General features: G+C 47.3%; 1 protein-coding gene across 1 annotated transcript in view; it reads right to left on the bottom strand.

Moving 5' to 3' along the window:
- LOC146772320 (beta-1,4-galactosyltransferase 1-like) overlaps positions 1-16,214 on the bottom strand; it is a 163,719-nt gene extending 147,505 nt beyond the window's left edge. The window contains exon 1 of the mRNA XM_085636990.1: positions 15,983-16,214. Within this exon, the coding sequence (XP_085493116.1) occupies positions 15,983-16,127 (145 nt within the window). The 5' untranslated portion in view covers positions 16,128-16,214. The remainder of the gene's footprint in view (positions 1-15,982) is intronic.
- Positions 16,215-16,617: the final 403 nt, after the last annotated feature.

Genomic DNA, 16,617 nt, shown 5'->3' with positions numbered 1-16,617 from the left:
AAAGCAACTGTTTAAATCTTTTTGGAATATATCATTTTATACCAGGCAGGGGGAGAGGGTGAGGGAGAGGAGGGAGAGGGAGAGGAGGGAGAGGAGGGAGAGGGAGGGGAGGGAGAGGGAGAGGAGGGAGAGGGAGAGGGAGAGGAGGGGAGGGGAGGAGGAGGGGAGAGGAGGAGGGAGAGGAGGGAGGGAGAGGGAGAGGAGGAGGAGGAGGAGGAGGAAGAGGGAGAGGGAGAGGGGGAGGGAGAGGAGGGAGAGGGAGAGGAGGAGGAGAAGGAGGAGGAGGAGGGAGAGCAGGGAGAGGAGGGAGAGAGAGCAGGGAGAGCGAGAGGGAGGGAGAGGGAGAGGAGGGAGAGGAGGGAGAGGAGGGAGAGGAGGGAGAGGGGGGAAGAGGGAGAGGAGGGAGAGGGGGGAAGAGGGAGAGGAGGAAGAGGGAGAGGGGGGAGAGGGAGAAGGGGGGAGAGGGAGAAGGAGGGAGAGGGAGAAGGAGGGAGAGGAGGGAGAGGGAGAAGGAGGGAGAGGAGGGAGAGGGAGAGGAGGAGGAGGGAGAGGAGGAGGACGGAGAGGAGGAGGAGGGGGAGAGGAGGAGGAAGAGGGAGAGGGAGCGGAGGGAGAGGAGGGAGAGGAGGGAGAGGAGGGAGAGGAGGGAGAGGAGGGAGAGGAAGGAGAGGAGGGAGAGGAAGGAGAGGAGGGAGAGGGGAGAGGAGGGAGAGGGGAGAGGAGGGAGAGGGGAGAGGAGGGAGAGGAGGAGGAGGAAGAGCAGGGAGAGGAGGGAGAGGAGGGAGAGGGAGGGGGGGGTGGGAGGGGGAGAGGAGGGAGGGGGGGATGGGAGGGGGAGAGGAGGAGGAAGGGGGAGAGGAGGGAGAGGGAGGGAGAGGGAGGGAGAGGGAGAGGAGGGAGAGGAGGGAGAGGGAGAGGAGGGAGAGGAGGGAGAGGAGGGAGAGGAGGGAGAGGAGGAGGAGGAGGAGGAGGAGGAGGAGGAGGAGGAGGAGGAGGGAGAGGGAGAGGGAGGGAGAGGGAGAAGAGGGAGAGGGGGGAGAGGGAGAGGAGGGAGAGGAGGAGGAGGAGGAAGAGGGAGAGGAAGAGGGAGAGGAAGAGGGAGAGGAAGAGGGAGAGGAAGAGGGAGAGGAAGAGGGAGGGAGAGGAGGGAGAGGAGGGAGAGGAGGGAGAGGAGGGAGAGGAGGGAGAGGGGGAGAGGAGGGAGAGGGGGAGGGAGGGAGAGGGAGAGGGAGGGAGAGGAGGAGGAGGGGGGAGAGGAGGAGGAAGAGGGAGAGGAAGAGGAAGAGGAAGAGGAAGAGGGAGAGGAGGAGGGAGAGGAGGGAGAGCAGCGAGAGGAGGGTGAGCTGGGAGAGGAGGGAGAGGGAGAGGAGGGAGAGGAGGGAGAGGAGGGAGAGGAGGGAGAGGAGGGAGAGGAGGGAGAGGAGGGAGAGGGAGAGAGCGTGTGTGTATATATATATGTATATATATATATATAATCATTCAGTCATTCATTGCTTGTTGTGAGAACACCCTACCATTTCGTGCAGAACCAGCCTCTCACCGTGCATGGCACATTTTGCACTGTCAAATTGTGAAACAAGTGCCAAACTAGTGTCAACTCTGAGGTTCCGTGAATTCTGAACCCGTTCAATGAAGGTGACCGTATCGTGATGATTTTGGTATCAGCGAACTGCGAATGACAAGTGCGGTATGCATGAGTGTTTTCGTCATGCTACACCGATGGATTCACTGTGTATTTGACAATCTAGTCTGAACCCTTGGGTTTCATTTTGTGCATAACTGCCCATTTGTGGTTGCCCTCAGATAGGCTAATGACTGCAGGATGACTGTGGCCACGCGAGCCTCTAGGGACGCATACACCTTAGCTTGAGTTTGTGTTGACTCCTGTTTGACCTGAGTCAACTGACCCTGTTGCCCGAGGCTAAACTTGTTGAGCCAGTTCATTGTTAAGCAGCTGGTCAGATAGAGATCAAAGAGCAGGACATTGTTGATTCTATGACACACGCACACACCCCTCTATCCTGCTTCTCATCTGTTTCTGCTCCTTCCTCTATGGCCTTATGGCCTAATTATTGACTTGGGTTGAGGTCTGTTATGATGGGCCCGTCCGGCCTGTTCGAGCAAGAATGCTGGATTTTTGCCTTGTCATTTACGATGGGCTCGATAACTGAAAGTGGGTTTGTCGTTATGTGATGCCTCTGTAAATGTCATCCTCTGATTGGTCAAATTTGTAAGTAATTGATGCTAGCCAGGAACGTGGTTTTTGGCATAAAAGACGATGCTCCGCTCTATGATTTTCAGCAGTCTCCTGAGAACATACACCGTGTTGTACTTCTAGGATCTCTGTTACTGGCTGCAGCTAATAAATTTGATCTTTGATGTCACCGAGAAGAATCCCGTGTCTCTGTACTCTAAGACAGGTGGAACCTAAGACTTTGGGCGTGTCCCCTGCGCCGCTGGGTTTAAATCCCGGTTCTTCAACTATGCAATCCACAAGTCTCAAAGCAGAATTGCAGTGGGTCGATCTGTATAATGCACAATGTAATTGTGCACCCCGTCTATTCAGTTTCGTGCAGGGATAGTGTCCGAGCCTGATGTAGAGTTGGTGTGGGACAGACCATCATCATAAGGTGGAGGAAGTAGTGCATCTTCACTCGGAGGATTCTCTGCTGGTGGGGAATCATGCAGCAGAATGGCCTCTGCCATAATGTTCTCTCCATGCATTGGAAGAACTCTTTACATGTTTCTCTTCCGTGTCTATGGCAGTCATTCCGGTCTAGTAACCCAGGAGGTCTGTGAATTTGCAATACCTGATTTACGAACATCTTTCATCTACGTAAGACCAATGCTTCATTTGTAAAATAAAGAGTGCCGATGCCCAAATGTCCTAAGACACCTGCGACCGGCGCTATTAAATGTCATTGCGCCAAACACCAAGACTGATTAGCCCTGAATCCACCTCAGGCCTCTTCAATCCTCTGTCAGACACTCCCTGCCTCTTTATTTCACTCTTGCGGGTTCCTGCTTTCTCGCTTTGTGACGGTTTTACCGTCTTTCTCTTCCTCCTTCTTTCAACCTTGGTTTGTTTTTCTCCCTCTACCCTCACGGGTATGTAGTGCGCTTTACAAATGCTATGATTGATTGATTGAGAAATGCCTGATGAGGGAAAATAGGTGCCAGTTCCCAACCACTGGTTCTAATTAAGCACTGTAAGTGAGCGTCAGTATCTGAAACTCGATCCGAACAGTCAGTCTCATGGAGGTATTGCAACCTAATATAAAAGTTCACACGTCACAGCCTTTCAATATTTTCCCCGATTTATATTTTATATCTGTATTATTTTTGACGTTTTTAATAGGTGTGGGTGGGGTATTTATTAGTTGAGCAAAGTCTCTCGTTGACCCCAATTATTGGCCTTCCCCGAGGTCTGGGATTTTTCTGCTTTACAAATGAACACAATGGCAAATTTTTCCCACCAACCGGCAATATTTCCTTGCAAGAGCTATTCGGCACTGAAAATAGATTAATTTTAAACCCTATTTTCCATATGATCTTGAACCTCGATGGATGTTGGCGATATTTTATTTCTCTCAAAACAACTTAAAAAGTGTGACCGTCTCGACTTTAATGTGGCAGCACATATGCAGGAAACTTGGCGAAGTTTAGTAGTAATTGTAGTATTAACTAGAATTTACAAAAGATTTTGATGACCTATAGAGGTACAGTACAGAAATCTAAGAGTAAACGCTCTGAGGTCTGTATTTTTTCTTCTAGCTCCACCCTGAAAGCCTTCTAGCAGCTCTTACTGGCTGAAATTTCAGTTTATCATATCCTCAACTCTTGCCACCGGTGACAGGTTTGTCTGTTGAATAAGTACGGGGTTCGGAGTGACATAAATCCCTATGTATCTGAATCCCACCAGATCTACTGTCGGCAGCAGAGGCGCTGGACCCCTTAAGGGGGTATTGCATGGATTTTTGCTAATTAATAGTATAGTCTGAGTATCTACCTAAGATGGTGATGACCTGCATGGATCATTTTCAGGTCAGTCACATACAGCAGGATATTGTCGGCATACAATGATATTTTGTCTTCCCATTGCCCTTCCCACTGCATGCCCTTTACCAACAGGTCTTTTCTGATCCAGGCTGCTAAAAGCAAGAAGGCATGGTGTGTCAGTGCTTAGAAACAGTGTCTGCAGAAAAACCCGCTCAATAACTGGGCAACAAAAATATTAGAAAACATTCCCGCTGTAAAATCCCCCTCCCTAGATCCCTGCATGGTCGACTTGAAACTGCCCAACCCTCAACATTGCAGAGCGCCTGTCGCCCCAAATAAATTTATTCTAATAGGGCTTAATGATCAACACAATTCCTACTTCCCACGCCCCAAACTCCCTTAGAAGTCTTACTGTATACCATTAAAAAAGTATTTAGTTATGCAGCACAATATCCTTGGTGCAACAACTTTAACTGTTGCATGGCTAAACACTTATAAGGTCCCAAAGGCGAGACCTATTGGCTATGCCAATGCTTGTTCCCTTTGCCACAGGGTTTCCATTGTTCTCGTCCTCCTTCATTCAGCCTTGCGTGTTTTTCACTCTCTTGCTCTGGGTCAAAGTCTGATGAAGAAAAGTAAGTGCTGGTTCTCAGAAAGGCGTTTCGGTGGGCCCCACCTGCAGCCAGTGTGTCAAATCAAGCACCGTCCTGCTGCCTCCCAGAGGGCACCCTTCCTGAAAGCCTGGCGAGCAGCTCACTCTCTCCAAATGCATCGCAGGGTGTGATAGGGTCACTGAGGCGTCCTGATCCCTGTGACGCACTGCGAAAGGGTGGACTGGCATGCATCCTCGCTCATTGACAAGCAGCCTGGCAAACACAGGGTTGCAGCCTAATGTGCCCAGACAGCATGCTTTTAGCAAGGTTCCACTACGTCACAGGGAAGTGTTGCCCTACAGCCTCGCTGGCCCATCAGGAGAGAAGCCCAGCACAACCTGTGATGGGAAGCACGCGTGGATGAAAAATCCCGTAAGACTTTACATGAGCCTCACACAGAGTGAGGGTCAATGAAACTTGCATCACAATTAAAACATTTAAAAACAAAATAGGAGCCGGAAATATGGGTGGGCAGAGCCCAACGCCCACTTTTACAAGCCGCCCCTTATGGATGGATTGCAGCAGTGCTCCTGGTGCCCGACTGGCATGTGCTTGTAATTTTACCACCCTCAGGAGACTTCTGTATTACAGAAGGGGCCGCAGACTGCTGCGTGGTACACTCCTTACACATTTCATGCGGGTGCAATATCAAAGGGTTGTTCCCTCATACTGAAGGGGCATCATCTCATCCAAAGAAGGGGCTGTCTTTGCTTCTGCCCTATATCACTGGGTGGGGTCACAGACAAAGAGGGTCTACAGAGATGCACTTTCTGTGGATTACCCAGGTAGTGGGCATAATTAGTGTACCCTTGGGGTGCCCTTTGAAAGCGCGTCACAGGTACTTCGCAGGGCAGAGGCGCAACTAGAGCCACATTTCGGGGGGATGGGGGCTAAGAAAACATTTTGGGGGGGGGGGGGTTAATTCTTCCAGCAATAGGCAGTGTGCGATGCTGGGGCTCTAAGAAGGGGTGAATAAACAACAAAGCCTCGTTAAAAAGTAAATGGTCTTTCAAAGACCTGTGAAGTACTCGGGGGCGGCTGTGTGTGTGGCTGTGTGTGTACCCGGGAAGCTGTGTCAGCCCGGGTTGCCACACACGACGGGGGGGGGCTGAAGCCCTTTGAGCCCAGTGCTTTAAATGGGCCGGTACTCACCGATACGGAGTACCGGCACTTCCAAATTTTCTAGCCGTCAGTACCGGCACTTTTCTTTTGTCAGGGAGAGTACCGGCACCCTGATTGATGGCACGGCAGGCTCGGGTTCGGTATGTCGTCCAACACAGGGAATCTCGGAATCGCACTGAGGTTCTGAAGTAGACTTTTGCAGGGACGCTGCTAAAGTCTAGAGGCGCCCCTTTGAATTTACCCACACTGCAGGGGGTTGAGAGGGCTTGCATCACGCTGTGATTAACAGTGCAGGGTCCACTCTAGGCAGACCCGGCACTGTTAATTAGGCGTGCAACGAGCATTCAGGTTAAAGTGCTTTAGCCACCCCCTCCCCGTCAGGTGGGTGAAATGGCCTAGGCTGGGGCTGCGGTCAGTAATCCAGTCCCATTTAGAGGTATTGGACTGACCTTACAAAAGCGAGTGGCAGTGCAGCACAATCCTACACCTTCCTCAAAGCCGGTTTCTTTTCATGTTAGTTTTTTTTCCAGCCCAGGAGCTGCTTCCCTTTGTGTGCGCCTCCAACACTAATGGCCGCATTTACAGAACAGAGAGAGATCCATGGGTGTGGAGATAGCCCTGCCCAAAGAGCAATGAAACCTGCATCTCCAAGAAGGAGCTCACATTACTACTGACAATGGGTCTGGTTGGGGGGAAACCGAGATGAACATAGAAGGAAGGGGGAGGGAGGAATGTAAAAAAGTGATGTGACAGGTGAAGTTAGGATTGACACTTTTGCAGATTAAAAATACCAGATATGTGTTCAGTTCTGAAATCGGAGCTTAGAAATGGAATTTTAACACAAATTTGTGTAAAGTTAAAAATCTGCTGTATGTCTTGTTAACTTTAATAAATATACATATATATATATATATATATATATACACACATATATATATATATGTAAATTTTCAAATATCATCCTGTTTGGCTTTCATTTTGTGTAATGATTAAGCCTGTTTTGTTTACATAAACACATTTCTCGTGTTTTAATATGTGCTGCAACTTGCATAGACGTCCTTATGTATAATCATGCCTTGCCCTTAGCCCCGCCCCTATCCCCGCCCACTTGCCACACCTCTAGCTCATTTTAATGAGTACCTGCACTTATTTTTTCTCATTTAAAGCACTGTTTGAGTCCAATGGGTATTGCGCGCCTGGAAGGTGCCGACTGCACTCTGCCACCCCCCGGTCCCCGCACCTCATCTAATGGCGGGCCGGTGGGCCAGGAGCCCTGTCATACCACATCTGCGTCATTCACTTCTACACTCTCTCCGGTGTTGGCACATGCTCAAAGAGTTTGCGCCGGAGGGGAGGCATTTTTCCCTGTTAAAAAGTTGCATTGCCCTAGTCCGCGCCAAGGCCACCCAATGACAGTGCGCACAGCGAGCAACACATGAACTTTACGTGGTGCGTCAGCGCAGCGTGTCCACAGCAGACAAACCATTTATCAGAGAGTAAACCACACCTTTGGATCCACGATTCTGATTGGGTGCGCGAGGCTGCATTTAGACATGGCTTTAAACATTTGAATAGCTGCGGTAAGGTTTCAAGCCCGGCTCCATCGGTGCCTTGCTCTTTGCACGTTCCTGTCGGTAGAGTTTGCATCATGACTTATGATTTTGGAGAAGCACTTCTGCACTCCTGCTTTGGCAGCACTTTCATAGCATGTCACGTGCAGCTAGGGTGCGACATTGCCGTCTCTGGGCCCTGGTGACATTTACTAATCCCTCGACGCTGTGGCTCATGAAGTCACCGGGATACCGCAATGACGACACAGGACTGTATTATACGCTCACCCTCTCTATAGCGCTATCATGTCACAGCTGGGCAGTCAGACCTCTGTACTTGACCTTGTAACGTCACTGGACATGCAATTTCACTACTGCAGTCTTGTTAGCTTTTACACCACCAATCTGCACCAAACTTGAGGGAAATCACTTCTGTAAAACGTGCAAAATTTAGAGCAGATTGCCCCAACACCAGGGGCCGTATTACATACTGTGCCCCGGGGGCACAAAGGGTGTTGGCGCCCATTGTGTGCACCCCGGGGCACTTTAATATTATAGAAGGGGGTGCAGACGCTTGAGCGTCCCCTTCTATAATACCGATAGTGCTGGCGCTTGAAGTGCGCATGCGCTATCAACAGAGGGTGTTCCCTCATTTGCATGGGGCGTGCCCTATGCAAATGAGGGAATTCTTTTGACTCTGCACCCACACCATATTACAGACGCAGGCGCAGAGTCAAAGAAGCCCTCAGGAGGCGCACTAACTGTGCTTCATTTGAAAGGTGGCGCACTGTCAGTGCGCCCCCTCTACACAGCCCTCTGCAGGGGGTAAAGGGGATCCCATGGACCCCCCCAGACATCCCCTTGCAGGCGGGTGTAGTCACTGACTGCACCCACCTGCAGGGGATTTCTAAACCCCTTTGAAAGTGCAGGCGGGTGCCGCCTGCACTGTGAAAACACAGAGCAGCTGCTCCGTGTTCTCAAATGTATGCGCTGCCCTGGGGGCAGCGCGAGTTCGCAGCTGCCCCCAGGGCAGCGTATTCACCATAATAGGGCATATTGGCATTGTTTGCGCACGGCGCACCTTTTCAAAGATGCGCTGGGAGCAAACAATGCCAATATGAATACGGCCTCAGAAGTTATGAGGGGGTCTTAGCGCATGATACCTTTCAAAGAATATTGATTTTCCGCTGAAGATTTAGTCTGTGGCTAACTGAAACTGCTGCATGAAAATTCCAAAATGTTGACGGCTTCGCAGCCTTTCAGTGAATTTTTTGATTTTTATTCTGCCATTTTGGAGATGTTAACGAAAATGTGCGTGCAGTGGATACATGTGAAAAGTGCGAATATATCTGTACTTGGTCGTGAACTCCACAAACAATTGTGAAGTTTGGCAAACCCTGCCAACGTTCATTAACGTTGTGTAGAATATATGTATTTATATATGAAGATCTAGCTTTTTGCCAAATTTGGTGCGATTCTGTTCACACATTTTTTTCTGTATTCCTGTCTAATCTTCCCTATGGAAACGACATGGGACAAAAGCATGTTTAGGGACATCCTTTTTTCTCCGCCCCCGCTTGATGGATCACCCGCAAAAATACTTTCCAAGAAGCAGCTCAGGTGGATAAACTTGTTTTTGTAAAGTTTTGTTAAGATTCATCAAATGGAGACAAAGTTATTAGTTTAAAAAAAACACGCTCTTCCTATAGAAGTCTGACCTAACAAGACCTGTGTAGTGGCGACATCCACTGCGTAATGTAAGAGAGATAGATTATATATATATATATATATATATACACACATACATATTTATTACTTTTTTAATTTTGTGTTATGAAGTTTTATATAGCGCTAACTTGACCCAAATTGGGTATCAGAGCGCTTTACATAACAACAGTTGCGTTACATGAGGACACATTCATATTTTGTTAGGCACGGGGAGATTAAGTGATTTGCCCAGAATCACAGGATGTTCAGCGTCATTGACGAGACTCGAACCCAGTTCCCCAGATTCGAGGTCGACCACCCTAGCCGGTAGGCCAACTCCTCTCCCATATATACATACATATACATTCCATTAACAACAACAATCTTTAAAAATTTAAAAATGAAACACATTGAATTTCTATGCTCAAATTGTTGTCAGCTCTCTAAACATAGCTATTTAATCCGCATTAAGTAATTGTACTGTACACGAAAAAACACCCTCCCTTGAATTTTTAATCACCATTTTTTTCAATCTATTCATTAGGCACTATTCACTTTTTTAAGCACCATTTTTTGCACATAGCTATCTTTACAACCAGCAACGTCCATTGTGACATTAACAAAAAACAGGGATTTATCCCAAAATAAATTTCAAACACAAAACTTGAGGACGAAAATGACAGAACAAATGAGTCCAGGCTTTTAACAATCACCATAGTTTTAAAAATGATCAGGCAATCCAATAATAATCTTTTAGGAACAAATTCAATAGTATTGGAACTATAAAGTTTGTAGGAACTACTAGAACGGATTTATCCTACTATTCTCTCATTCAGCTATTTATTTATTTATATATTTTAGATATTTGAATAATGAATATCCAAATTGATTGCAATAACTGATAATCTACTGTGGGTGAGATTTCAATGCATACCTAGGTATTTCTTTATTTATATATGTTTGCATATATGCACATTTAACAATGGACCCTACTGCAAATAACAAGCCAGTATTAACTAGATGTCATTCAGTCAATGAATTACATGTTTTTATCTTTATTTTCTAACAATGATGTTGGTTGTTTTGACAAGCACTGGGCACTTTAAATTTGTAATCACGTGGTTTATGGGGGGCAAAAAACCGGGAACGCTAGGAAAAAGAAAAAAAGTGTAACCTTTAAAAATGAAAGGCCAATGGTTGATGCACGTCATGTGATCAAGTCCCCTGGGAGGGATGAAACGCGTAATGGCTGCCGCTATGTGTTTGTGAGAAGACCAAAATAAACAAAGCGGTATTTTAACGAATCCTGTGGTCCGTGTTCTATTCAGTGCGCTACCAGTGAGAAGGTGCGACTATGAAGGAGTGCTTCGCGATATAGATATATATATATACACATATACATATGTATATATATATATATCCAACGTATTGCATGCTGGGGGTTGTGGTCTGTCACTTGATCACAGCTGCCTGATGTTAAGCAGGAACAGCTGACCTCCATCTACCGGGAGTGCCTCACAAAAGCACAGGAAGGAAAAGGTTCAGACCAGTGGTACGCGGCATCTGAAGAAGGCAGGAGTTGCCGAAATGCATCATGCCTAGATACCATCAGTGAATAAAGGTTTTCCTTTGTAACCCCCGTTGAGTCCTTGGATTGCTGTTTTACAGAGTGGTCGTTCAGTCATATATATATATATACACACACACACATATACATATATACACATATGCATATGTATATTACCTACTGGCGGTTGCCAGTAGGTAGTTATAGTTAGGACCACGTTTCCATAGGAAATCCGCAACATTCTATTTTGAATAACTTTGGCGCCGGTCGACGAATCCTCGCGAATTTTTCAAAATAGGTGGGGCGCTACGCTCTGCTCCTACCCTAAAAGTCTCGGGGGGATTCGTCAAGCGGGGGCTGAGATAAAAGGGGGGTCCCAAAACGCGATTTTCCCATGCATTTTTCCATAGGACCTTTAGACACAGCTACAGCCCGAACGGCTGAACAGAATTACTTGAAATTTGGCAGAGAGGTAGTCCTCAGGTCAAGGAAGTGCCTTTTGTAGGTTTGGTGTAAATCTGTTCAGTAGATTCTGAGAAAATAGCCTTTAAATCAATATATACATCTGTGGCAGCTTACGGTGCGCTTACCGTAAGCTTACCGTACGCGTACGGTGGCGTGCGCGATTTTGATTGGCTCTTAGATCTTAGTAAACATTCGAATCGGTCGAAACCAGGAAGCGGCGGCCGCCATTTTCTCTCTCGCTCTCTGAGTTGGGAAGCAAAAACGAAGCCCAAAAATGTCTAAAGAGGCAGTTTCTTGAGATCCTAACCACCCAGCATTGATATAGGGGTCCCCAAACAACCCCCAAGCCCAAAAAAAAAAATTTTTTTTTTTCAGAAAATCGCCGATTACGCTTACCGTACGCGTACGGTAAAAATTAAAAAAAAAAAAAATTATCCACATTCTCCCCACCCCGTGTGCAAATGGTGCCCGAAGGGCACCATTTGTGCATGGCATATAAGAGCAATGAAATTAACAAATGTGCGCACGGTGCGCGAAGCGCATCGTGCGTACATGGCCCATCCCGCATAACGTGGGCACGCGGTGCGCGCAGCGCACCGCGTGACCACCGTGCGTGCACGGCACTAACTGCGTAAAGTGGGCGCGCGGTGCGCAAAGCGCACCGCGTGCTCACTGTGCGCGCACGGTGCGCGAAGCGCACCGTGCGCGCACGGAACGAACTGCGTTAACTGGGCGCGCACGCCACGAATGGCGTAAAGTGACTTAGCATTTAAAAAAACGTACAAATTCACTGAAAAAACCATAGGTTTCACACACGTTATAGTTAGGAATTAGCATTTAAAAAACCTTGCAAATTCACTGAAAAAACCATAGGTTTCACACATGTTATAGTTAGCTGTACATTTCACTCGTAAAAAACCAATGAAATTCCCCCGTTATAGTTACTGTAGGCAACTATAACTCACGCGACCGCAATCTTCTGCTGATGACATATGTGTCTTTATGAAAAAAAAATATTTGTAATATATGTATAGCTAAAATTTAATGGAAGAAGACATGGGCAAATAAGTGTCTAAATACAGTATTAGCATCAGCAGAGGATTGCGGTCGCGTGAGTTATAGTTGCCTGCACTAACTATAACGGGGGAATTTCATTGGTTTTTTACGAGTGAAATGTACAGCTAACTATAACATGTGTGAAACCTATGGTTTTTTCAGTGAATTATATATATACATACACATATACATATGTATATATATACACATATACATATACACACACATACATATACACATGTATATACACATATACATATATATATACACATACACAAACATATACACATATAAATACACATATACACACATATATACACACACACACACGTATATATACACATATATATATATGTACATATATATCTCAAAACAAAACCCTTTCAGGCATTGAGTGACAAATAAATTATGCAAAAAGATGCAGAGAACTCTGGGTAGTTCTCAAGTTTAGGTGGAGAGCAGCTCCTGTATAGATCACCCTCAACGCAAGCGACATTTGAGGTGAGGTGATTTAGAGTGTCGCTGGTGTCAGGCCAGTTTTGAGCTTGTACAGACATGCTGTGATTATTTTGCAAGGGATGGAAATTGCACGGAGACTGGAGGCAATGTTTCTCCAGATGTCAGAGAAATTAACAGTAAAAAGCGGCCCATCCGTCCATAAAACAGCGCCACAAACTGCTAAACTTAAAAAAACTGCACACACACGGGTCTATGAGTCTAGAACATCGGGCACTGCCCGACTGCCCTATAGGCCAGTCCAACCTTGTGCAAGAGAACAGGGACTGCTGACCGCTGCCCGTCTGGCACACTCGGGCGGTATGTCAACGCCGATGCGGACGCCACGTTTGATGCAAAGCCACTCAGCGGTTTTGCTGTAGGCAAGTTTTAAAGTGACTTAAAATTCAAAATGATTCTTATTGTAGAACAACCCAAAGTACTCGGACTCATGCTGGACGATTATTGTCATATTTGAATCGCTGGAGGTGTCCAGAATCTGCAACTCTTCTTTCGGATTGTCAATGACATCACACTTATTAGCAAATCAGTTTCCCATGGACGTCTCAACTTAGCCATAACTGCAGAGTCCATATTGTTGCCTTTTCTGATATATATATATATAATACCCTAAGAAAGATCCAGAGTCCCAAATAGGTCGCTTAGTAGCTACAGGGCAGTTAATAGTTTCCTTCTGTATCCCCATGGATATAGATCGTGGGTAGGTAAACAGGGCGGGTGGGGGCTAAAAGCACATAACAGCCAAAAAAAAACACAAGGCTTTATAAGAAGAAAAATGGCAGTGAACCAAGAAAAATAGCAGAACCTAAGCCGTTATCTCCCAAAATATCTGTCTGTGGTTCAAAGAATGTACCTTCCACTGTGTGCAATCCCTGTAAAACACCCCCTGCCAAGGGTGCCACCCTAGGCTAGGGAGAATCAATAAGTGTGAAAAACAGAGGTGCACCACATTCGCAACAAATCTCAAAGCACAATAAGTTTTTTCACAGAATTCAGCAATCAATAAAGACATTTTTTTTTTCTCTTTATTATTTTTTTCTTTAAGACTGCTTCATATGTGCAGAGCAAAAACCAGCCAACGCGTTTCGTTCATATACAAATTAACTTCTTCAGGGCACGAAAGAATGGAGAAATCTATTGTGTAATCCACTTGTGCAACAAGTTAGTTTCTTCTGATTCACCAGTCAATCCAGGTATGTCTTCCTAGAAGATTGCATCAAAGTGTTTAGAGTTAATGAGATTTCCTCCACCCCTTTGTCTAAATTCCATGCGTAACATAAGTTTCAAACGGATGGAAGAATTTGGGCAGGTCCGCCCTTCGTTGAGCACTACAATTGGGGCCAAGCAGGAAACGGATAAACACCCCTTTCAGCCGCAGTGCCACAAGACTACTTTATTAACACCACACCAGCAACACAACACCATCAGAATACAATGCAGCAACTTCATAACCACCACAACACAGGCCCGCCCCTGCCACCCTGACCATCACAAAGTCTTTCTTTCTGACTCTAAGCGCTTTAACAATACATACAATGCATGCAGGTGAAAAAGAATTACAGTTTGAGGTCCAATCTCTGCAAGATCGACTGCATGTTTCTGGTACATAGTGCACGTGTGTAGCACAGCGCTTACATACACCGAAGTCTTACATATGTACAGATCTATTCCATAGGTCCTACTATATACGTACAGATATAAACAGTGAAAATAAAAGTAAAGACAACAATCTTTGCTAAAAGTGATATGTGATGGAACACTCCCAAAGTGACATGTAGAATCGATGTGATTGTGGTTACACTGATGAATGGGTCTTGCAAGCGGTACGAAACAAACAGAATGGCCTCTAGGCGCTTTGGGTAAGGTTCGGAAAATATATTATTTAACTCTCAATAAGAAATTCAAAAAAACATACCATCAAAACTGTCTTGAATCAAATTCATAAGCTAAGAAATCTGAAATTCTGCTCTCGTGACACCTGCCCCTCCACACCCCTTCCTTTGCAGGCCTTGGGTACTTTTAAATGCCCTCGCCTTTCTTTCAGTTTACCCACTGCTCGGTTGCCCCGTCACTATGTTTCATCCGTTGCAAACTGCTCACCGTAAAGCGCCGAGAAGCCTTCCGGGCGGGAGGCAGAATTGCCCAATAAAACTATGCTGGCAGGAGGAGTGTGTGTTCAGTGCCAGCTGGGCAGCATTGAAGCCAAGCCCTCACCGTCTGTGCCAGCTTCTACAACCCCACCTTGGCTGGGGTCATGAGAGCAGAGGCGGTGACCCCATTCAACGATCTGTCTTTCTGCCCCCGACAGTGCCGAGAAGGTGTTTTGTTGAAATCGGTTTGCGGTCTGTGCAGCAAAGGGAATAAAGATATAGAACGCATGGGAAGGACATACCCTGGCAGAAAAGGGGGGGGGGGGGCGAGTGAGGAGATTTATAACGTTCAAAAACAAACATAACCCCCTCTGGGCGCTTCTGTGCTCAACAGAATAATTGATGATTTACCTAAAACTAAAACAGGGGCAGACAGATTGTTTCCACAAGTACAGATTTTGGCAGCCAAGGGAGCAAAAGCAACTGGAGGGAATCTGCTCTGTCCAAGATCACACGGTTCTGACAGGTGGGGGAGCCGGGATTGAAAGTCAAGTCTCCTGGCTCCAACGCATGGAATGAAGGCGCCACATCACGTATCTAGAAGGGCAGCCATGGACGCTACCGTGAAGCACTCGAGACCGGTTTCCGATGGTAATTCCGTGAGGGTGGATAATGGGATCGCAACACAGATTGTGAACGTTGCCAGCCTGCTGCCGCATAGAAGCCAGAACACTTGGTGACAAAGTTAAAGAAACTTTACAAAAACGGACACAACTTCCCCGTTGTTCGAGTACTTTTTGGCACAGGCATGTTCCGATATCTACCAGCCATGTGATTTTTTTTTTATCCCATTCAGGGGTGGGTGTGTTTCGTACTCCACTAACACAAGCGTAGAACTACAACTCCCAGGATGCAACGTGTTAATGAGCAGTCTACGTACTCGCATTTGCTCCGAAGAGCTGTAAATGAAAGGGAGGGGGTGGGGTGTTTCAGGTGGCGCTGATTAAACTAGTCCCAGAACATGTGTGATGCAGACCCCTAACTAAGACAGAACGGCGCTTTTTACATCATCCCAGTCACGCATTTAGGGCAGAAGTGGTGTTACGTTTGCTTACAAAGCTGGCCACAGGAGGGCTATTTCTGAATTAAGGATTATAACCCGGGGCTGGGGTCACACCTCCTCGCCAGTCTGGCCCTGGACACCCTAACATCTCTGCGTAAAGTTTCGGGACTTAGTTTGCCCCCCCCGGGTCTTACTTTTGTGCTGGAGGCGGTGGGTGCGCGCCGGCATCACTGCGTACAGGTCCAGGGTGAGCGGTACCCAGCGCTGGAAGAAGGCGATGCAGAACAGCGACCCCATCAGCAGGCCCAGGGCCGCCAGGTACCTCTGGGGGCGAGTCATGACGGGGCCCTTGGGAGGCTGCGGCCCCTCGGAGGGAAGCTGTGCTCTCCGGCGGCTCTGGCGGGGACTGAAAGGGCGAGGCAGCGCTCCCTTCCCTCTACCTGCCCAGGGACCGGTGGGAGGGCGCACAGGTGCAAAGGTTGAGTCACAAGGCAGCACCGGCCGGGCTGGCTTCTTCCTCGAGAGCCCGGGATCCAGGGATCTGCGCGCAGCTCACCGGGACTGCCCTGGAAGGAGAGGGGCCCGGAGCCTGGGACCCTAAGTTTGGAATAACAGTAAAGCAGGAGCCAGAGTGGCCTCGTGGCTACAGCGGTGGACCTTGAAGATGGGGAACCGGGTACGAGTCTCGGCAGAGACGCTCAACATCCTGTGATTCTGGGCAAACCACTAATCTCCCCGTGCCAAACAAAAATAAATGTGTCGGTGTGTAACCCAACTGGTGCTCGTGTCTTCACACTGCTCGAGCTCCACAAAAGAGTTTTCATAGCAC

This window comes from Triturus cristatus, chromosome 12 (genome assembly GCF_964204655.1).
Source record: "Triturus cristatus chromosome 12, aTriCri1.1, whole genome shotgun sequence".
NCBI classification, from domain to species: Eukaryota; Metazoa; Chordata; class Amphibia; order Caudata; family Salamandridae; genus Triturus; species Triturus cristatus.
The sequence above is the reverse complement of the archived record's forward strand: the minus strand, read 5'-3'. Positions and strand labels throughout refer to the sequence as shown.